General features: G+C 39.1%; 1 protein-coding gene across 1 annotated transcript in view; it reads left to right on the top strand.

Moving 5' to 3' along the window:
- Positions 1 to 22696, top strand: part of DOCK8 (dedicator of cytokinesis 8) — a gene marked incomplete at both ends in the record, with an annotated part of 193459 nt that overhangs the window by 31584 nt on the left and 139179 nt on the right. The window contains 1 exon segment of the mRNA XM_084238759.1: positions 10130 to 10232. Within this exon segment, the coding sequence (XP_084094885.1) occupies positions 10130 to 10232 (103 nt within the window).

Genomic DNA, 22696 nt, shown 5'->3' with positions numbered 1-22696 from the left:
CTGCATATATCACACTAACATGACCAACGCTTTAGTAAAGGAAGGATAGAAGGACTTATTTTTATAACAAGACAGACATTTTATTAATGATACAACGTTAGAATTTTTATGGCAAGTAGTGGATGCAATGCAAGAACAAGGCAATGCTTTTTCTATTTGAGTCCTGCAGGAAAGGACATTTGCAGTAAGGACATGGTGGCTTCCTGGAAAATGTTGGCAGAACACTGGGCCTCACTTCCAAAAAAGGATGAGTGCTCAAGCTAAGTGAGTGTAAATATGGCCATGCAGGCAAGAAAAAAGCCTGGAAGAGGAAGCCTTGGCTTTTTAGGTCAGAAGAGGGTTCTGATTCAGAACTGATTCAATCACCTGTTCTTTTCTATTTCTATTCATAAGAAAATGCTTTCTTATGTTGTATTTCCCCCATGTACATAAGGGATATTACTTATCCCATGGAAGAGCTGGTGTGAGAGTCGATTTGGCTTTATAGACTATACATGATATTTGGAACCTATAAAGACACAAAATTAGAAGCCTCAGGGAGTTTTCCTTTGCTCTGTGAGTGACTGCATTTGCTTTGTTGATATTTTTGTCATCTCCTCCTTCCCTATAAGGAATTCTTTTGCCTCAGATACCTATAACTATGAAATTCGGCAGTACTGAAAGATCACTGGACAAGGCCATACAAAATAGTGGAGTGGAGAAATGAGGTGCTTTAAATCAATAGCCCTCAACAGTGTTTGTATAGGTTAGGTAGATTAGGAAGTGGGTGCAAGGGCTCAAAGTATCCTGAGAACAGTTTTATTTAGAAATTCCAGGAGACTTAGAAACAAAATAACAATGATGAAAGGAGCCCTCAAGAGACTCTCAAGATGCTCAGGCCCATTCCTGTGTCTCAACAGAAGAATTTACATTATTCAGAAAGCTGACAACATAGTAGGTGAAAAGTGTGTGTGTGTGTGTGCGCGTGTGTGTGCACGCACGCGCGTTTGTGTACATGACTTCTGTCATAAATTATGGCAATCACAACATTTTGGGGGGGAAAAGAATAGAAAAAAGTCCCTATTATCCTCTCTCTCTAACATACCTGTAAATGGTGTTTCTTTTAGTGTTTTTTTAGTATATGTATTATTAAATAATATACTTAAATACAAATAGATTTAAATACAAATGTAATCACAGTGACCAAAAGCATGGACTTTGGAGTTAGATAGGCTTGAGTTCAAATCCTGACTTGACATCTCAGCGTTGAATTTTGCCTTTATGGAAGTGGGAGGATAAACTGGGTTCACGGTGTTGCAGTGTGAGTTCAGTGAAGTGGTGCAGATCAAGCACACAGCACAGGGCTGAGTGTAGTGTAAGCACTTAATAAACAGTGGCATGATGATTTTCTGTTCTCACGACAAAGCTGTACCAACCTCCCACAGCTTAATAATAGGGAAGTTTTTCTTAACTCATTGAAAAGAATATCTATTTTTATTTCACTTGTTTGGCAAAATTTCACTTCACAGATTCTTCTAAGAGGAGTCAAAGTCTAAACATAAGATTAGTGTTTGGACTTGGAGTGGCTGGTTGTTCTGGTTGTTCTTTTGCTAGTTTGTGTGACTTTGCTCCAAGACTGCAGAATCGAATCACACCACCGCAGACACCAGTACAACTATCTCAGTGATAGGCTGTTAAGGAGATGGGTGAGAGGTGGGAACTAGGCAAGAGGTGCAGATCTCACAGCTCTACAACAAAAATGATCTCAGGTCCAAGCCTGGTCAAATTTATATCTGCAACTTGTACCTCTCATTTCTGATCTAGACCTGTTTATCCAACTGCCAACTTGACCTCCACCAGGAGTCCTTTTGGGGAACATAAACTCAGCCTGTCTAATCCACATTTCAACCTGGTGGAAGATAATTGTGATATCCTCAATTTTATTGCTACCCTTTAAATGAAGAGATTAATTTTAATCAGATAGCAGCTTCCTGCCCACAAAGGGAAACCAGAGGTATTCAGTGAAGACCTTGGTTTTGCTTATCAGATAAATAGATTCTTCACCTTAAAAGATAGTTACAAATAAAAATAGACAGAATAGCCAGTTGGTTAATTAACTCCTTAAATTTGATGAAATCATTTTGTGTATTCACTTATATTGCTGGTCAGAGTGTTATTTGGTAAAATACAACATGAAGGATAAATGCATAAAGGCTTTGACCCAGCAATCCACTTCTAGGACTTTATTATACACAAACACACACACACACACTTTTAAATGTATTTGCAATTTACTGAGCATGATTTATGCTGGCAAAACATTGGAAATAACAAAGATGTGTAAAAGAAACTAGTTTAAAAATTATTGCCCATTTTTTGGTACCTATGTATCTATGAAAAAGAATGAAGGTATTCTCATGTATTTATCAAGCAAGAAACCAAATGGATTCTCAGTGAATGGAATAACAGATTGTGATGTAGCCATACATTGGAACACTCCATAATAAAAGGCATCAACTATTGAATCACACTGCAACATAGGTAACTCTCAAATGGTGCATACCTATTTATGTAAAAAAGATAGGGGAAAGAATACATGTGTTTGTGTGTATATTGTATATGAACAGAAGGATAGACAAGAATCTATTACATGATTGCCTAATGGGGAGGGAAACAGCATAAAAAGACTCCTACTTTTTTTACACTGCTATTTTTTTTTAATAGAGGCATGTTTTTATTTATTTATTTAGTTGTTTGTTTATACATGCACTGGGTACAGTCAGAAGCGCGGGAGGGTGAGAGAATTCACCAGAGCCAGAGCAGGGAGCAGAGCAGGCAGAAGGACTGAAGTACACTGCTGAGGGGAGCAGCGGTCAGCAGGAGAGGTCTGCGTGCCATGTGGGACCCTCCCTCCAGTGGCAGGGGAGCAGTGGGGATCAAACTGGTGCTGCAGAGGCTGCGGGCAGCTTCCCAACCCAGAGCTCAACCGCTGCACCATCGGGGAGGCCCTAATGTTAGTCAATACTTTCAGTCTTTCCCAGACTTTAGAACACTGGGACTGCATTCTCTCCCAGCACCTTTTGTGTTATGGTTGACATATATTTTAATTCTGAACTCACATTATTAATATGATAATTTTCTAGCATCGCTATCTAGAGTTACTCACATATTTACCTTTTTGGTGCACTTCACTGTTTTCAGCACTTTTGTGCTTCTATCTGAGGTTGCTGTCCTTCTGCCTGAAGAACTCTTTACTATTCCTTTTAGAATGTTTCTGCTGTATCAGTCTTTCACTTTTTGTTTATCTGATGAAATTGTTATCGTTTATTTATGAAGGATATTTTCACTGGGTATGAAATTGTAGTTTGGTTGTCTTCTTTTTGTACTTTAGAGGTCATTGCACTGGTTTTTGGATTTCACTTTTTCAGTTGAGAAATCAATTGTTGGTGTTATTATGCTTAAAAATGATCTTCCAAGATTTTAAAGATTTTTCTATTTGATTCTCAGAAGTTTTACTATGATGTGTCCAGATTTGATTTTCTCTTTATTCATTCTGATGGGCATGTGCAGAGTTTTATCAACTTTCATCCTAGGTATTTTATCAACAATATTTCTTTAAATATTTTTTTCTGCTCCTGTTTTGTCTCTTCTCTCAGGACTTCAGTTTACATGTGTTAGCACTGTTTCTTTATGTCTCAACACACTGTTCTTGAGAAACCCTTTTATTTCTTTAAATGATTATACATAAAGAGCACTCTATTTTATAGGCAGTGTTTTAGGTGATTATGCTGCCTCATCAGTAGGTGCTATCATAAGAGAAACTCTATGATGATATAGAAAGTCTGGGGGAAGGGGATGCCTTAGAGAGATACTAAAGATATTGTGTAACCTTCTTTTCTTGGCTTGCTGAAGGAAATCCTCAAAATTTTCTGTCACCTAATAAATATTCTTCTGTTAAGAGGAATTTCTAAGTGAAAGGGGTTTGGGAATTCCCTCTCAGGGAAAAAAAGACAAACAAACATAAATTTCACAGCTTGTAATAAGAGACAGACTAATTATTGTAGACAAGTTTCCACCTGTTGAATCAGTTACAGAAATTGTAACTTTGTTATGTGTCTGTTTATGAGAAGAGATGGCAAATGTGAGAAAGTCTAAAGCCTGAAAATACCTATTAGGAAGCCTTAGGCTAACAAACTTCTGATGAATTCATTCCATATTGCATTGCCCCAAACACCTACGCATGTATGCATATGTAAAAATGGAGTTTTTAAATATGTACATATGCATATATAGGTTATATGTAATATAATGTTATCATATATAATCACATACATAATTTACTGGAAATTCATTTTGTAACTTTTTATATTTAAAAGTATGTGGGGGTGCATTTGAAAAAATGCAGGAACTGCTCACTCTTGAACCAGTTCTGTGTTTTTATACCTTATCCATGACATACACTGTGATGCAATCCTGTATTATTTACATTAGAGTGAGTTTTTCTACATGCAAAAAGTTTAAAAAGCTTTATTTTTTTATATTGTGCTTTCCTAACCTTATAATTCAGGAAGCTTGTGGGAAGGGTAACAGCTTTCACAATTTACTTGGTGTAAATAAATCATTTTTGTTTCTGAACAGTGGCTATTTTGCAAGGTTTAATTATACTATGTGCTTGTGGCTACATCCATATATATGCCATACACAAATGTCTATAATTATTATTTATTACTAGCTGTGTACTTTACACTTTGTATTTGCTTAATGTTTTACAGTTAGTTGTTAGTTACCAAGAGTAAATTATATGTTTGCTTTTCTTTATCCCACTCTTTTCACTGTTGTTTAAAACATGTCAGATTCAGGAAAACCCTAAGCCTCTTAAAATTGCTTTTAGACAAGATTTCCTTGAATCAGTTATAAACCCCTTCCAATCATTTTGGCTACTGGCCATGTGAGCATATAGGGATGAAAGCCAGAGAGAAGCCTTCCAAGGTTCTTTGGTTTCCTAGCACAAATGCTCATGTAGATCCATGGTGCTGATTGTTCCACTTGAAGATTCTTGGGCATCGTTGCAAGTTAGACATGGAAAGGTGCCCAGGAGATCATACAGCCCAGCCCCTTTATTTTACATTTGATGAAACTAAGATCAGCATGGTTAAGTAATGTATGTACTTGAACTCAAACAGCTGGCAAATTGCAAAGCTAAGGACTCAGTTACTGAGTTTTAACTCTCTTTGTCCTTTTTAACACTAGCTATGTTGTTGAAAAGAGTCAGGGCAGTGTAATAGTTAAAATACTTGAAGTAGGAATATGGAAACTTAATGTCTACATACCATGAAATCACTACCTTTATATAACTACCAAAAGTCCCTTTATTCCAGAAACCTCATAAGCATTCCTAGGCTGCATTAGTAACTTCCTCCTCTGCTCACAAGGGCACTGTGCACATTCCTGTAGTATAATGTTTATCATATTGCATTACAATTATTTATTCAAGAATCCATCTGTTCTCCTTCTACTTACCCACTGCACTGAGCTTCCAGGAGAAGCAATAGCATTTTCCTAGACTTCAATCCCACAAGAGAACTTGGTACTTTGTGTGCCCTTCATGTTTGATGAGTGAATGAATGAACTAACCACTCACAGTTTTGGACTGTCTGTGAATTTTATGCTTTATTGGACATCAAGATCACCAGAAGGTCCTGATTGAAAATGTAGTTTTCCAGGCCATACCGTAAGAAATACTGATTTGAGCTATGATAATAGTAGGGTCTAGGAATCTGCATTTTTATTAAACAGTTGATGATAATGTTGCAAATTGTCCCTCAGACACACTTGGCAGACTCTTCTCAATCATTAGTTCCACTGGTATTTTGTCCTAGCTGTGTATCTCATAATGATCTATCCATCTGTATAAAAGCATAGAGCTTCTCTAACCACCATATTCTACCATTCAGATTCTAGAATAGTGGTACTGATATTTTAAACAAACCAAGATTCCCTTCAAGTAAAATTTTTAGAAATAAAGATGATATAAAGCATTTTGAGTTACTGAGAAAGGTATCTTAATAACCTTTGAAAGATAAAGGATATTTTAGCTCATCGAGGAAATAGGATATAGCATCCTGTGAAACTAGAGAGGATAATGCTAAGTGAAATAAGTCAAAAAGAGAAAGACATATATTGGATGGTTTACATGTGGAATATAAGGAAATTAAAGGGTTAGTCAAAAACAAATCAATAACAAACCCTAGAAATCTATCTGTTGAATTAAGGTTACCAGAAGGGGAGGGGAACAGTGGAAAGCTCAGTGTAGAGGGGGCCAACTGAAGTATGGCTGAGAACTGTGGGTGCCTTGGTGGTGGATGTGTTTTTTTGTGGTAACATACTCTAAAGGATGTGACCCTATACCTTGAATCATACACAGTGTTGTTAACCAATGTTACAAAATAAAATAAATAAATGAATAAATAATAACATAAATCTAGCATCTTGGAAGTTATCTTAGTCCTGTTAAATTTGGTCTGAGACTCAAATGCAGAGGAAATAAAATCCATACCTAACACCTGTGTGGACACCAAGTCTGTAAGAGCTCTTGCCCTAATTGTGTTATATTATTCAGGTAGTCAGGGGAAAGGCATCTCCCTGCCTACACGAGTCAGTATGGACATGAAGAGGGTTGATTAAGGCACTGGGGTGCTAGATGATCTTTGAGAATAAATTTCTATAAAAGTAAACTTAATAGTTGATGTTTGCATAATTTTTTAAAGTCCCAAGTAGCGCATCTGTGCCTGCATGCCACTTTATAGGGAGAAAGAGCCAAATGGGATAGTTATGAGAGTATCTTTATATAACTACCAAGAGAATTTCTGATCCTTGCAGCATATTTACTCATATATTTTGTATGTTTGTATTTAGTCCTTGTGTTACTTTTTATTTGTAACTTCTGTTCTATGCCTCAACCCAGTTCATACTTCTGTTATTTTAATTGGTAAAATCATGTTTCATCTTTTTTATGTTATTATTTACACAGCGTTTTCCCTAGTGCTAGATGCTTTGATTATTTTCAGTTATTGGCTATCGTATACAGAGTACTTCTGCTCATTTCTGCTCAAATTATAATTTTGTTTATGTGAAATCCATGGGGTATGTTCTCCAAAGTGAAATAATTAGATAAAAGAGTAATGACAATTTTATAGCTCTTGCTGCATACTGTAGTATTACTTCCCAGAGACAACAAACCAATATACAACCCTATAGAAGTGAGAGGCATGCTGGATTCCCCACAGCTTGACCAACATGTAACTTTATCAATTTGTTACAGGGCAGGGAGAGGGGCACCCCAGACCCCACAAACCTGCCTGCTCAAATAGGTTCTGCCACCTGCCACATCAACACAAAACATATGAGACTTTAATGGGAAGGAACTTTAATACAATTAGGAAACAATACAGGAAAGGCAAAGAATATAGTTTCTAAATCAAGTACCCAAAGTTACCCGTCCTCTCGTGGGTAAAAGCCCATCCAAATGGGATTGGCCCAGAGCAAGGCCCCAAAGCCTGCCACAAGTCTAAAGCATCTTCCAGTGGGGATCCACAGAAAAGGATGAAACACAACCAGACAAGTCTGGAAGGAAAAGAGCAAAATCAAAATCAAGACAAAAACAGCCATTGTCACCTCCCCCTGGGTCTCTCACCCACATCTGTGTCACCCAGTTCATGACCAAAAGGCAAGCGCAGTTTCTTCATGTGTCTCTCTGCTCCATGTGCCTCCTCCAGGTCTCCTTCTTGCTCTCCATCCTGTTTCCTTCCTTCCTCAGTCTCTTCTGCTGCTTCTTCTCTCCTGCTCAGCTCCACCCTCCCTTGGGTGGGGCATGGAACCTGGGACTTCCTCCTTTCCTAGGGACCACCCTGTTACAATTTCACACTATTTTTGCTAGTTTATTTTTTTCACTTTAAATTTGTTTTATTTTTTACATAGTCGTTCACTTATGGACAGTATTTGATTTCTCCCCTCGTGTAATTCCTGTAGTTCTCCCACCACCATATCACCTGTGAACCATGACCACAGCCCCTGTGCTCTTCCTTCCCCTGTTTTGACCCCTCTTCCTGCCCCTCTCCTGCTGGATGCTTCAGATCTATGTCCAACTTGCAAGTTTTGTCTTTTACCTGACCCTTTGTTTGGTTACCCTATATTCCACAAATAAGTGAAACCCTCCAATATTTATCTTTTCCCTTCTGGCCACAGATGGCATGAGTTTATCATTTTTAATTTATCTTGTTGGATACAAGCATGTTTCAGATATATGATCTCAGTTGATCCTTTATTATCTGATTTTTAGCTATCTATAGTGACCTCATTGCAGTTTAATTCACAGAAATGTGTTCTAAGTTCCAAATGACTTACAAATGAGTGCCCAGAAGTCATAAAGCAGCATATCATTGCTCGGCAGACTCACGACAGCAGGTGTGAGCAGACAATGAGCAATTACTTTCATGTGCCTGGTTCTCCACTACTGGGGATATTGGCTGAGAGCTAAGCAATGTCAGTATGGGTGACTCAAGTGATCATTCTAATTGGAACAATCTGAAAAAAAAAAAAAAGAAAGAAAAGAAAAGTCCTTGGAATTCCAGGGCAGATCTAATTCCAGGTCAGATCTTCTGCAGGAAGGCAGAAATGTTCACATAACAGTTCTGTAGCATTTTCTAGAGAACAATTCTCAGCTGAGTAGAAGGGTTCACCTGCTTGAAACAAGAATGGGTGGGTTGAAAATGGCAGCTCAGGTTTGAAAGGAATGTAGGCAGAAACCAGCTTTCTTCATGTAGAGACAATGTTTCTGAATTGCTGGGGAACAGGGGCTAAGCTGCCAGGATCTTTTCCTTTATCCCTTGGGCCTCAACAATTCCTCCTGACAGGCCATCATCCTCTCAGTGCTGACTTATAGCCATGATTGCAGGCATCCTGACCTCTGTGAAGTTCTCAAGGGCATATGTTATCAAACAAAAGCGACAGTGCCAATCCACTCATCACTGAGGACATTTTAGTTTTGTAGATTGATTGGCCAGCTGATGGAGGACAAGAATAAAAGAAAACTGAAAAGGAGGTGCACCACAGACCAGAAACCTAGCTCACAAGGAGGTAGGGGTAGAAGAGATTAGCATAGCCACTGACACAGCTATGGAAACCAAGATCCTTAGGCGCAGATGACACAGTTGCGGAAACTAGTATCCTTAGGCGCAGTTCTGATCCTTAGGCGCCTAGATTTAAAGCATAAAATCCAAGCAGGTATCAGACTGCTATTTAGAGCACAGGCCCAAGGGTTAAGATATTGAGATTGAGCCCAACAGACCCCAAAGGTAAAGATATGGAAATTGAGCCCATTGTAGAATCTGTGGTCCCTTTCAAATTCTACATAGTTCTCCAAAATTAGCAACCAACTAATGCCTCACAAGGAGTGAGCCCTCCCAAACAGAAGAAGACTATATTAGTGCAGTCTCTGCACAGGCTCGGGGCAGCACTCCCACTGCCCACCTGTGACTCTGCAGGTGCCTCTTTTCACCAGTTCTCCCTCTGCAGGGCAGCAGCCTCCTGCCTGCCCGAGACCTGTCAAGGCCACTCCCCCCCTCGCCCCGCCCCCTGCAAACATGCAGGCCTCTCTTAGCAAACCTGTCCCTTCTGGGGCAGCTCTTCCTGCCAGCTTGTGTCTATGCAAATGTCTTTAACTGTTTTATCCCTTCCCTAATAAACCTGCTCTTTAAATATAACTAATGTCTCTGTCTCTCAGAGAAACTCGCCTGGGAAACTCACGGCGTGTTGCTGAAGTGGGAGCTCTGGTGAAACCTTTCCCAGGGTGAACCCAAGGACCCTACACTCCAAACCCAAAAACTCCAGGGCCTTCCCTGGTGGTGCAGCGGTTGAGCGCTGGGTTGCAAGGCTGCCCGCAGCCTCTGCAGTGCCAGTTCGATCCCCGGCCACCGGCAAGGGTCCCACAAGAAAAAATAAATAAATAAAAAATAAAAACAAACCCACAGACTCCTAAATGACAACACAGCCACGACATAAAATTTATAACATGATATCAAATATTGTATATACACTTTGGATGATTTAAAAAACATAACCACTTCATTTATATGTTTCTATTTTACCCCAGGTTTTCTTCAGCGGAAGTAAGGAAACAGTTTACTCTCCCACCAAACCTTGGCCAGTACCATCGACAAAGCCTAAGTACTTCTGGCTTCCCCTCTCTTCAACTAGTAAGTATGAGTTACAGATTTGCATAGAGAATGGTCAAGGGTAGAAGTACCCAGCATCTGTTTTTACTTCCTGACTCCTTAGATCTTCTACTTCCACCTTACACCTTTGACCACCAGTTCCTAACATGTCTCGTTTTTTTTTTAATATTTTATTTTATGTAATTCTACATCATTTTTCATTTTTGCACAATGTATGCATTTTCATTTTGGTTATATTCCTCATCCAATTGCACCCCCACTTATTTTGACCTTTATCCTTCCTCTCCCCGCCCCCCGCCCCAGTGTGTCTCTGGTTTATAGTTGCTTGTTGATTTTGATTTTCACTTTATTATAATTAGTCTTTTTCTCATTTTTAACATCAGACAAATCCCCTTTCCCTCCCTCCACAGGGTTTGAAAGTGCAGAGTGTACTTACAGGGCTTGTGGTTCAGAAGTCTCTGGACATAGTGGGCTTCCCGGCTACTTAATTTCACTCAAAGTATGATACATATTTGGAAGGGGTGGGATTAAACTAGAATTTTGCTATCATCTATATCACCCTTTTACTGGAAAAATATATTCTAAAATCTGAAAAGACAAGTTACAAACCTTAATTATTTTTAATTGCTTTCTCAGAAGTACAGTTTACATACAATAAAATTGGCTCATTTTATAACAGGGTGGTCCCCAGGAAAGGGGGAGTTTCCCTGCCCCACCCAAGGGAGGGTGGAGCTGAGCAGGGAGAGAAGAAGCTGCAGAGGAGACTGAGGAAGGAAGCAAGCAGGGTGGAGCTAGGAGACCTGGAGGAGGCGCATGGATCCTAGAGACATGTGAAGAAACTGCGCTTGTCTTTTGGTCGTGGACTGGGTGACACAGATGTGGGTGAGACCCATGGGGAGGTGACAATGGCAGCTTTTATCTTTTTTTTTTTTTTTTTGGCAGCTTTTATCTTGATGTTGATTTTGCTCTTTTCCTTCCGGGCTTGTCTGGTTGTTTCTGACCCTTTTCTGTGGGTCCCCACTGGAAGATGCTTTAGACTTGTGGCAGGCTTTGGGGTCTTGCTCTGGGCCATTCCCATATGGATGGACTTTTACCCACAAGGGGATGGGTAACTTTGGGTGCTTCATTTAGAAACTAGACTCTTTGCCTTACCTGTATTGTTTCCTAGTTTTATTAAAGTTCCTTCCCATTAAAGTTTCCTATGTTTTGTATTGATGCAGCGGTTGGCAGAACCCATTTAGAATAGGCAGGTTTGCGGGGTTTGGGCCGCCCCTCTCCCTGTCCTATAACAATTTTGCTAGTGTGATACTAAGGAATACCCTGGGGCCCTAAACGTACATACACTAAAGAGGATATGCTGTTTGCTGCATAAAGACAAAGCATACTCTTAGTGTGAAAGAACTTAACAGGATTAGTGTGTGTAGAGAAGAAAAGATGATAGTTTTCTTTTTTTATATATTAATTTTTAAAATTTTTTTTACATCATTGTTCATTTTTTTTCAGCAAACAATATTTGCTTCCCCCCACCCCATCAGGTATAGTCCCCATAGGGTTTCCTTCACCAATGCACCCTTGCACCAAGATGGCAAGTTTTCTAATAAAATACTCAAAGTTATCCATCCCCTCGTGGGTAAATACCCAGCCAAAACGGTTGGCCCAAAGTGGGGCCTCTGAGGCCTGAAAACTTAACACAAATCTAAGGCACTTTCTGCAGGGGACCCTAGGAGAGGGGCAGAAAGGGCCAGGTAAGTCTGGAAGGAAAAGAGCAAAATCAAAACCCAAATCAAGATGAAGTCTACCGTTGTCAGCCTCCCCACAAGCCTCTCACAATGTGTCTTTCATGTTCTGCAAGTCCAAAGCCAAGAGGCAAGTGGAAATTCACTTTTCTCTCCTCCACATGTCCCCTTCTGTGTTTTCCACCTCTCCTCTAGCTTACCCTCCCTGCTCAGCCCCACCCTTTATTGGGGGCCATGGAACATGGAACCTCCCTTTTTAATAGAGATTACTGTGACAGTTCCTCTCTGTAACAATCTTAGGTGTGCAATTTGATGTATTTGGTCAATTCGTAGTTATTTAACCTCTATTCAAGAAAGATACAGAATAGTCCTTCACCTAAAAAGCCCCTTTGCAGTCTGTCTCAACTCCCAAACCACAGCTCCCAGTCATAGGCAATCATTGATTCATTTCTGCCATCATAATTTTACCTTAAATGGAACATCATATGATTGGAATCAGTATAAACCTTCATTTTTAAAATAAAATATTGTCCTGTTAAGCTGAAAATTTCTTACATTTTTGTATGAACACTATTTGCCAACTACGTTATGTTATAAATTGTAAGTGTTTTATATTATTTGAGAATCCAATGCCAGACATGTACCAAGGGTGTCTTAAATGGTTTATAAAACCAGAAGTGAGTATTCACTTCCTTTCTGAGAGAGCTGCAGCCCTCACCCTGCTCACTTCCTCACACAACAAGGCCGCAATTTTTCGCTTGTGCTAGTGGTTATATTGAGGAGGTTAGATTACTTTTTTTTCTCACTTGTTACTTCAAAACCACTTCTGCTCTTTAAAATTTTGTAACCTTCCACTCAGTTTCCGGTAGCCGCCATTTTGTCTCCTGTAACAATTTTCACGCCGTGTTACTGTATCTTTTAAAGGTATGTTTACTGGAGTGATTTGTGGTTATTTCATTAGGATAATCTGTGTGTTGTGTCATTGATGAATAGTAGCACTAAAAAGTGTATAGCACCTTTTACTGGAAGAGGTGAATTGCGATGACATTTCTTCAAAAATTTTTGTTTTTATGACTTTGGTGGCTTGCTAAGCTGCCCTTTTTATTTGTACTTTTCCTGTCTGTTTCAAAACTGCAGATTATAATAAAAGCACATCAAATGCATAGTGGTCATGTTTTCAGCGCTATTAGATAAGCTTTAAGCCAAGATTAATTATATATGCTTTTTGGTGTAAGATGGTGCTAATATATGTTTCATTGAAAACCAATTTAAAAAATTTCTGCCTCAAATTGTGTTCCAAAATATGCAAAATTCAGTTATGAGGTGACTGGATACAGTTTTATATTTTAAACAATGTGGGAAAAGGGTGAATTGGGTCCTTTTTTTTTCTTTTGTAAGTTAAACTTTAGTCTTCTGCAGTAGCTGTCTTGAGAAACAATGTGCACATCACTATTAAGAGACCTTAAGGAAGTTCAGCTAACAGGCTTTAACCCTTTCCACACCAGCTTTAGCTTTAATGCTGCAATTTTAAATTCTTTCCAGAAAAAAAATTTTTTGATTTAAAATAACTGAAAATATGATTAATATTTTCAGGTATTCTTTTGGGGCAGTTATTCTGCCTCATCAGTAGATTTTGATGAAAATGAATTTCAATGAAAGTAACCAAATCAACTTGTGATGTAATTCCTCATTGTCTAACAAAATATCAAAGAGGCAGCAAAAGCAGGCAAAATGTTTAACTATACAAAAATCATGTGTTCCTAACTGTCATAATTTATTCTTGGCTATTTGCAAATGAGTATCCTTCAAACTCTGTTAGTTATTTCCATTTGATTGGCTGAATATCTTCCCCAAGTCTCTATGCCAGCTTTAGCAGTCTGTTGCTTCTTTTCCTTTTGTTTACTTCCCTAGGGACTGGTGGCATGAGGGAGCCAAAAGGCCGGTATGTTCTTTTTCTCTCTCTCTCTGCATCCCATCACCCTAAAGTTGACTTCTTGCTGTGATTGTAATGTTTGTGTAAGTGGTTGTTGTCTCCTTTGAGTCATTTTCCTAAATGAAGGCTCCTCTAACAGAAATCATTAATCCAATTAATCCACATGATGATTTACCATTCCCTTCAAAATTTTTTTTTTTAAAGATTTATTTATCTATTTATACAAGAACCAGGGTACAGGCCAGATGGGCGGGAGGGTGAGAGGATTCACCAGAGACAGAGCGGAGAACAGAACAGGCAGACTGACGAAATATACTGCTGAGGGGAGCAGCGGGCACGACAGGAGAGGTCTTCCATTCCATGTGGCATTCTCGCCAGCCAGCTGGGATGGAACCAGTGCTGCAGAGGCTGTGGGACAGCTTCACAGCTCTGCGCTCAAACGCCTGTACCACAGGGGAGGCCCCCCTTACAAATTTTATTCTTATTTCCTGAAAGATTATGGGACAGTAAGATAATTTATCAGTAAGGCTAATTTCTGGCAAGACAGAGGAATAGTTTATACCTAGCATCCCAACATGAGACAATTTTTAAAATCCTTCCCTAAATGAGAAGCAATAGACTGTTCAATATATTATTTTGAACAATTAAAAATAAGAGCAAGTGGGCCTCCCTGGTGGCGCAGGTGGTTGAGCGCAGCGCCGTGAAGCTGTCCACAGCCTCTACAGTGCCAGTTCAATTCCCGCCGGCTGTGGAGATACCCACATGGTGTGACAGACCTCCCCTGTCTGTCCCACTGCTTCACTCAGCAGTGTATTTCAGTCAATCTGCCTGTTCTGTTCCCTGCTCTGTCTCTGGTGAATCCTTTCACCCTCCCGCACATCTGGCATGTACCCCGGTTCTTGTATAAATAAATAAATCTTAAAAAAATAAATAAATAAAATTTCTTTAAAAAAAAAAGAAAATAAGGGCAAGTGCATTTTGACCTTTGGCTCATTTGCCTATAACCATCATTTCAGCAGCCCCAAATGGTGATACAAAAGATTGTTTAATTTTTGAAAATATGTAAGTGCACCAAGTTATTTAAAGCCCAATCTGTTATAAGTTTGTTTCGTAAGAGGCAAGAATTTGGAATCCACTGGATCTAGGGTGAAGTATAACTGCCACTTATTAACTATGTGATTTGGGTAGGTTACTTAACTTCTGTGAAAGCTTCAGCTTCCTCACTTGCAATATTGGCATAATAATGATACTATCCTAATTAGAGTCAGCATAGAATTCCATAGCTCTATAAATGATGGTTAATACTGCTGCCTGTGTGCTTGGCACTATAGAGATAACATAGGAGATTAAAATTAGATGAACAGGAGAAGGATTTGCCTATAAAGGACCTTATGATGCATTTGGAAGGACAGATAATATAGAGAATGTATAGTGGCTTCAATATTGGTAGGTATTTGGACTATAATACCATCGTGGGGTGGAAGAGGGTGAAAAGACTTAGAGGAAGGGTCTCACTTTAGAGTTACCTGTGACCTTTACAATCATGTTTTCAGCCAGGTCTGCCATAGGAAAATTACATCAAAATTGTTGGGCCCAGGGCATCACCATTTTAAAGTTCCTATAACCATTTTAAAGTTCCTGTCACCATTTTAAAGTGGACCTATAACATGTGGTCCACTTGTGGGTCATTTAAAGAATATGTGTAAATAGAAGTAACCCAAATAGGAGGAAGAAGATAAAGAAAGGCAAAATTTCTTTTATTTTCCTGGTTGCTCTGAATTTCAGAAAGTATGGTAAGCAAGAACCATTTGAAAACCTTTCAATATATTATTACAGAAATATAGTGGCTTCTGTCATAAATCTAAAACCAAATGAGAGGAAGGATATCTTTGAATTTTGGTTTTGTTTTATTGGGTTTTTGTTATTTATCTCTGATTATAAATGTTAGCAGTGATGATTGTGTGTGCATACATTTTAAAAGTAGTAAAATATTTTTAATTTTACCTTTTTGAATATGGAGAAGATCCATCATTTAGAATTGTTTTTTAGACATGATAATAGACGCGCTGGTTCGATCTCACACTCCTGTCAGAGTCCTTTGTGACCAATGCCAGAGAGGGTAGCCTTGTATGTAGACACATCTGTGTATAGAATCACCCAGTGACCTTGGCATTCTCCATTGCCACAGCCATGTGAACAGGTGGCCAAACACCCTCTGATACTTGCCACCTATGTAGGCAAAGAATGGTATTTTCTGTATTCATTAAAATTTAACTGTAGGGCCTCCCCGATGGCGCAGCGGTTGAGCGCTAGGCTGCGAAGTTGCCCGCAGCCTCTGCAGCACTGGTTCGATCCCCGGCCGCCTGCGAGGGTCCCACATGGCACGCAGACCTCTCCTGCCGCACCTGCTGCTCCCCTCAGCAGTGTACTTTGTCACACTGCCTGTTCTGTTCCCTGCTCTGGCTCTGGTGAATCCTCTCACCCTCCCACGCTTCTGACAGTTTCCAGTGCTTGTATAAATAAATAAATGAATCTTTAAAAAAAAAAACCTTAAAAAAATAAGATTAAATTAAATTGAACTGTAAAATACTAAAATTATTTTCTGATTACTTAAATTAGAGAGAGGAATGAAACATATAAAAGAAAATAGGGTTGACACTTGTGCCCTAGGAGAGAAAGAAGGATTTGAGCTACTGTGTATATTGATAATATCCTTAACCTACATCTTTATAGAGAGAAAAATACAATTTTAAAAATTGAGAAAAGAGAAGTTTTAAAGTTTTAAAGAAATGGAATAAATCAAGTGGACCATAACAGTTCTGGCTGAAGAAAAGGATGTAAAAGCCACATCCTGGATATATACCAAAACACCATGGTTACATGACATGTTTATATATAACATTTATGTAAAAAAAAAAAAAAGAAGCCTTATACCTTAGAAAGCCTTTGTTTCTGTTATGTGTTTAAGGTTCTGTGCAATAAAGCAGTCTTTTTCTTTTACCACTAAGGAGGAGTTAAATGGTAGATCACTTGATAAATATGATCCTCTCTTGTTTTTCTGATGGTATCGCTCTTTTGTGCTTCATCTTTCAAGAAGTTGAGCTGTTCTTAGACTTCATTGATCCCACTGGAGGACACATGATGGAAAATGAAACTTTCAATGTGTTTTAATGCAGATTTGCTATGGAAGATAAAATGAAAGAGTAATGCCCTGCATGCAGAACAGGGGTTTCATTACTGTAATTTTAAAACAAAGGAATGAATCAGCCTTGGTAAAAATAGACTAATGCTCATGGCAGCACCTCCCACTCAATGGCATTGGTGAAGACTGCCATTGGAGGAAGCAAGGAGCATAGTTTAATCTAACCAGGAGGTACTTTGAAATCTTTAAGACCTGGAGAACTTTATTGCTTTTGGTTCAGTTTACTTAGATGGTACAAAATTGGGAGAATCATTTTAAGCATTCATTCACTCAAGAAATAGATATAAAATATATATTGGGTCTCACTTGGTGCCAGGTACTATTCTAGAAGCTAGGGGGGTACAGTAGTAAATATCTCAAAAGGTCTATTCTCATAGACCTCATCCTTTTGAATGGGGGACATAAATTAGTGAATGTGGATTATATCAAGGAGAGTAGTAAATGCTTTGAAGACTGAAACAGAGTTAGGGAGTCAAGGGTGGTACAGAAGATGGGCTATTTTATATTGGGTGGTCTTCAATGTGACTGGAAAGGGAAGAATTCTGAATGAATTTGACAGATATCTGAGGGAAGAGAATAGAATTGCAAAGTCCCCAAAGCAAGAGAGTGTGGCAAGGAAGGATAGCAAGGAAGTGACCTGAGCAGAGTGGGTAGTAGGAGATGAAATCATAGAAAATAAGAGATGGGTCAGAGGCTTCAGAGACCACAGAAGTTCTCTGATTCTACTTCGATTAAGATAGGAAGTGACTGGAAGCATTGAGCAAAGGCTGACTGTGGCACGGTTTAACTTTTATAGAGATTGCGATATGATGGCTCTAATTTTTAAAAAATATTTATTTATTTGTTTGTTTGTTTGTTTGTTTGTTTATACAAGAACTGGGGTACAGGCCAGATGTGCAGGAGGGTGTGATTCACCAGAGACAGAGCAGGGAACAGAACAGGCAGATCTACTGAAATACACCGCTGAGGGGAGCAGCGGGTGAGACAGGAGAGGTCTGCCGTGCCATGTGGGTTCCTCGCTGGTCAGCCGGGGATTGAACTCCTACTGCAGAGGGTGTGGATTGCTTCATAGTGCTGTGCTTAACACCTTATGCCACCAGGGAGGCCCAGACTCTGGATATATTTTAGAAGTAGATAAAATTTTTCTCATGGATAATATGTAGGGTTAGGGGAAAGAGAGGAATCTTCAGTAACTCCAAAGATTTTGCCCTGATCAGTCAGTAAAATGAAATTGCCACTTGCTGAGATGTGGCAGAGACTTGGAAAATATTTGAAAAATGGGTTGCTAGGAAAAATAAGAGTTGGTTTTGAATTTGTTATCCTTGGAAAGCCTATTAGGTCACTGAGTAGTGATGTTAGGTATAATTTCAAATGCCAACCTGGATTTTAGGGCAAATGTTGAAGTTGTAGATATATTTGTAATAGGAATAATAACGATAAAGAAAGAGGAGAAAGAAGAAGAAGTGTAGAAGGAGAAGAAGAAGAAGGCATGTAAAACTATGGGAGTGAGATCATCTGGGAGTGGATGCAGATTGAGAAAAGATTTTTTAGAAAACCCTGTAACACCATATTGCAGAAGAGCTTAGAAAAAATGACCAACTATCCCAGTTTGCCTGGCACAGAGGGGTTTCCTGGTACATGAACATTCAGAGGCGGAGGCACACCAACACAGTTTTTCTCCTCCATATGAACACTGTGTTTCAAGAAAGGAGTGATTATCTGTGCCCAATGCTGTAGATAATCAGAACTGAGCAATGACCATTGAAGGCTTTTGATAACTTTGACAAGACTTGTCTGTCAGGAGCAGCTCAATAGATGCAAGGGAATAAAAGATACAAGACCAACGTACCTGAAGACATAACACCTCATTCCCTAGCCCCATCCAGAGCCACATGAAGCTCCTCTACTGCCATGACAAGGGACCGAGGTCATTTGTGATTATCTGTATAACTTGGGTTAAGTTATTTCACCTCTTCAGATCATTGCCTGAATTAAGTGTTTGATTCTATCAGTAGATGTGTGGATGCTATAAAATAACTGCAACCTGCCTTCTATCTTGCAGGTCTTAATAGAGAAAACTCATGAAGTCCACCCTGTTAGGAAATATATAGGAAGGGAGACCATGGAATATAGTTCAGCCCAGCCAAGATGACACATCACAAACCCATCACAATAAGTGAAGCTTCACTTCAGATAATTTTCAGTCCTTTTTTTTTTTTTTAAAGATTTTCACAAGAACCGGGGTAAAGGCCAGATGCACAGGAGGGTGAGAGGATTCACCAGAGTCAGAGCAGGGAGCAGAACAGGCAGACTGACGAAATACACTGCTGAGGGGAGCAGCGGGCACGACAGGAGAGGTCTGCTGCACCATGTGGGATTCTTGCCGCCTGGCCAGGATAGAACCAGCACTGCAGAGGCTGCGGACAGCTTCACAGCGCTGCGCTCAACCGCCTGCGCCACCAGGGGAGGCCCTAATTTTCAGTCTTTTATATATAGTCATACACATATTTTTATATTTTGAAAAGGATTTTTTTTGTTTTTATTTTGATTACTTGGGTTTTTTTCCTGCCCCATACTATTTTAATGATGTGATGATTCATGATGTAAGGTGTCCCTCTTGAAATTATGTTGAAGATCACACCAAAGATTAAACTAGTCATTGGAGTTTACACAGAGTAGGAACCCCTATAAGCTCAATAACAGAGTAACAAAATAGTTAATATTCACATTTTGCTTTGAAGCTTTCAAGGGCCCAACTCTTTCCTTAGGGATTAACATTCCCTCCCCTCCTCCAATTCCAAAACTTCATCCATTAAAATACAAGGTCACTACAACTCTCTTCAATCTTTCTTTTCTCCTTTTGCTAATCACTAAATAGATGTGTATGCCTTTTGATTACCTCATAGTAAAACTTGCTCTAAAGATTAAGAATTCAGGTACTTTAGAGAACAGAAATCTCTTCTGGGTCCTGGTTATTATTTGAATTTGCAAAAGGAACAACTTGCTTAGAGGCCTAGTGAAAGTAATTGGGATCTCCACCCACTTCCCAAAAGCAAGATGAGTTTATGTCTCATTTGGAATAAATAGTTTCCTCCCTTGTTAATTTCAGTGAGTAAGAGGGAGATACCATTTTTAAATGTCAGTTGTGTGTAGTGGTAGAACAGTTTGTGCTTCCAATCTTTTTAGTCCTGAAATATAATCAGCCCTCAAGGGTTTATGACCTTATGATCAATTGTATATATTGCACTTGGCACATTGCCCCCCAATGTGTTCAGTGATGATACTGCATTCTTTATCATAGTGCCCCCTCCAAAGATAGCATCATTTATGTGAGAATGTGGCTAACTTTACCACCTCATGGTTTACTAAAAATGTATGCAAAGAATCATGCAACTAGCTACCTGTGCATTTTTGTATTCCTTATGCCCAACTCAGTGACTTACATTCAGTAGATGCTCAACAAATAACAGCTAAATGAGAAAATTGGCCACTCTTTTCTTGATTTTTGGACCGTCTGGCCTATATCTGTAGGTGTTGCTGTCACCCAAGTTTTTCATTTGTGACTATGTATTTCAGAAACATGACAAGTATAATACTTTGGCTGTACCTGAATATTTTTCTTGGTAATTCCACACAAATGCCATTTCTCTATAGAAGTTTCTACTTAGGAGTTAGTGCTTGTGTCACATTGCTTCAAATGATGCATTAATATAATTTGAAAGTATATATTTGCATAATTGATAGTCTTCATAATGCATTTATATTTACTATTACTTTAATAAATTAGTTAATTAATTCATTCACTGTTATTTCAAGCAGCTGATCTCATGAGACTCCAAATGGAACTTGTGGGTAATGATGTTTTTGACTCTCTTCCAAATATACTTGCTGTTGTCCTGTGTTTTAATTATTTTGGAAATGTAGATTCTCTGACAAGCCCACAAGAGAAACAAAATTATAGTTGTTGAGAACGTGAACCTGTCTAGCTTTGAATTCCAAATGGGCTACTTGCCAGCCATAAAAACATGGGCATGCTACTAAATCTGTAGCCTTCGATGTCCTGTTCTGTAAAATGGGGATCATAAGCGTGTATTTTATATAGTTTTCATGAAATTTAAATGAGCCAATATATATAATGATCTATTCTGATTTCTTGGCACATAGTAAGTGCTCAAGAATTATTAGTTCATTGGGTATAACCTTTACAGTTTAACGATAGGTATGTTAAAAATCCAGTTTTCCTCATTTGAAACTGAAATAATTTCAGATCCTCACTCTGAACTCTGTACTGGTGCTGAGGCAGATTGATTTGTTGTGTGCATAGATGATGATTTGTTCCCTTTGTCCTTTTGCAAACCCTGTCCTTACCTGGTTTCTACATAGATTGATGTGGGTCCCTTAGTCTCTGCTCTTCCCAATTGCTTCGCTCTTAGTGGCACTCTCTAAGGATGAAGGTCATCTCCTTCGCTGACCCCTAGATTCCCAGTGAGGACCCAGAGAAACCTCTCTTTCCTTTGTCCCACCACATGGGAGTCATGAGGAAATAAGAGGTGCCCTTGCTCTCTCCTACTGAAGTATATCCTGTTGCTTTCTGTTGTGTCCCCTTTGGACCTGCTGACATAAGGTTTGTGTGACACTTTCAAGATCTCAGACAAGAAGTAGGACATATGTTCCCTCAATTCTCCTCTTCATCTTCACTCCCCAGTATGTCACTCATGTCTACCATCACCAGAGACAGGAGGGTTGAGGAGGAGACAGGGAAAGTCACATTTACACACTCTCATCTTATTTCCCTTTGCCTTTCAAGAGCATTGTATTTTCCTTTCCAGTAGGAGCCTTTACCTCTAGTCTGGTGTATGGTTTCAGTGTAGTGAAAAACCGGTTTTGTTAGCACTTCCTTTGGATCTGTCTGTCCTTGCTTCATATTGAGACAGTACAAGTCAACAGTCTGGGTGGTTTGTTTGTTTTTTTTTTGGTCCATTTGGTGGGGGTGCAAGCAATGCCTCCTTGGGCTGATGACCCCAAATAGTCTGCCATAAATGGGTACTATAGAGCTGCTGGCATTAGTATTAGAAAAATCTTCTTGATCTAAGTGATTCTTTTATTTCCATAAGTGATTCTGTCTTTGGATTTCATAGCTATGAAGATATATTTAATTGCCAACTTTAAATTTTATTACTGAAAATTATTTAAAAAATTACCTTCTACTTCTATCATTACTTTTATTCCTTCCCTTCCCCACTGTGGCAGTTGAAAACATCATGTGAAAACTTTAAAAGTCATGTGAAAATATTCAGCTTCTTTCCCTTAGTTTGCTCTTCTAACTGCAGTCAGAGGCAGTATTTTCATGCCAGCCCCAGTCAACCTGGCAGCACCAAGTCTGGTTCACTGTGTGCCGTAATTATACATGAAGAGCTTGTAAGAACCCATGTATAGAATAACCAAGGCCAAAGGAACTATTGTGCCTAAATATGCAGATAGGAAGAGTGTGTTGAGTTTGCCAAAATTTATGCAAAATTGCCTCTTTTCACTACTCCTCTGTATTTGGGTAAACATGGCCTCAGAGAGCTTTTGCAGGAGAAATTATAAAAATTCAGCAAAGACTTGTGATCTC

The sequence above is a fragment of the Talpa europaea genome, assembly GCF_964194135.1.
Source record: "Talpa europaea genome assembly, chromosome: 7".
Lineage (NCBI taxonomy): Eukaryota > Metazoa > Chordata > Mammalia > Eulipotyphla > Talpidae > Talpa > Talpa europaea.
Note: the sequence above shows the minus strand (reverse complement) of the source record. Positions and strands in the feature narration are given on the sequence as shown.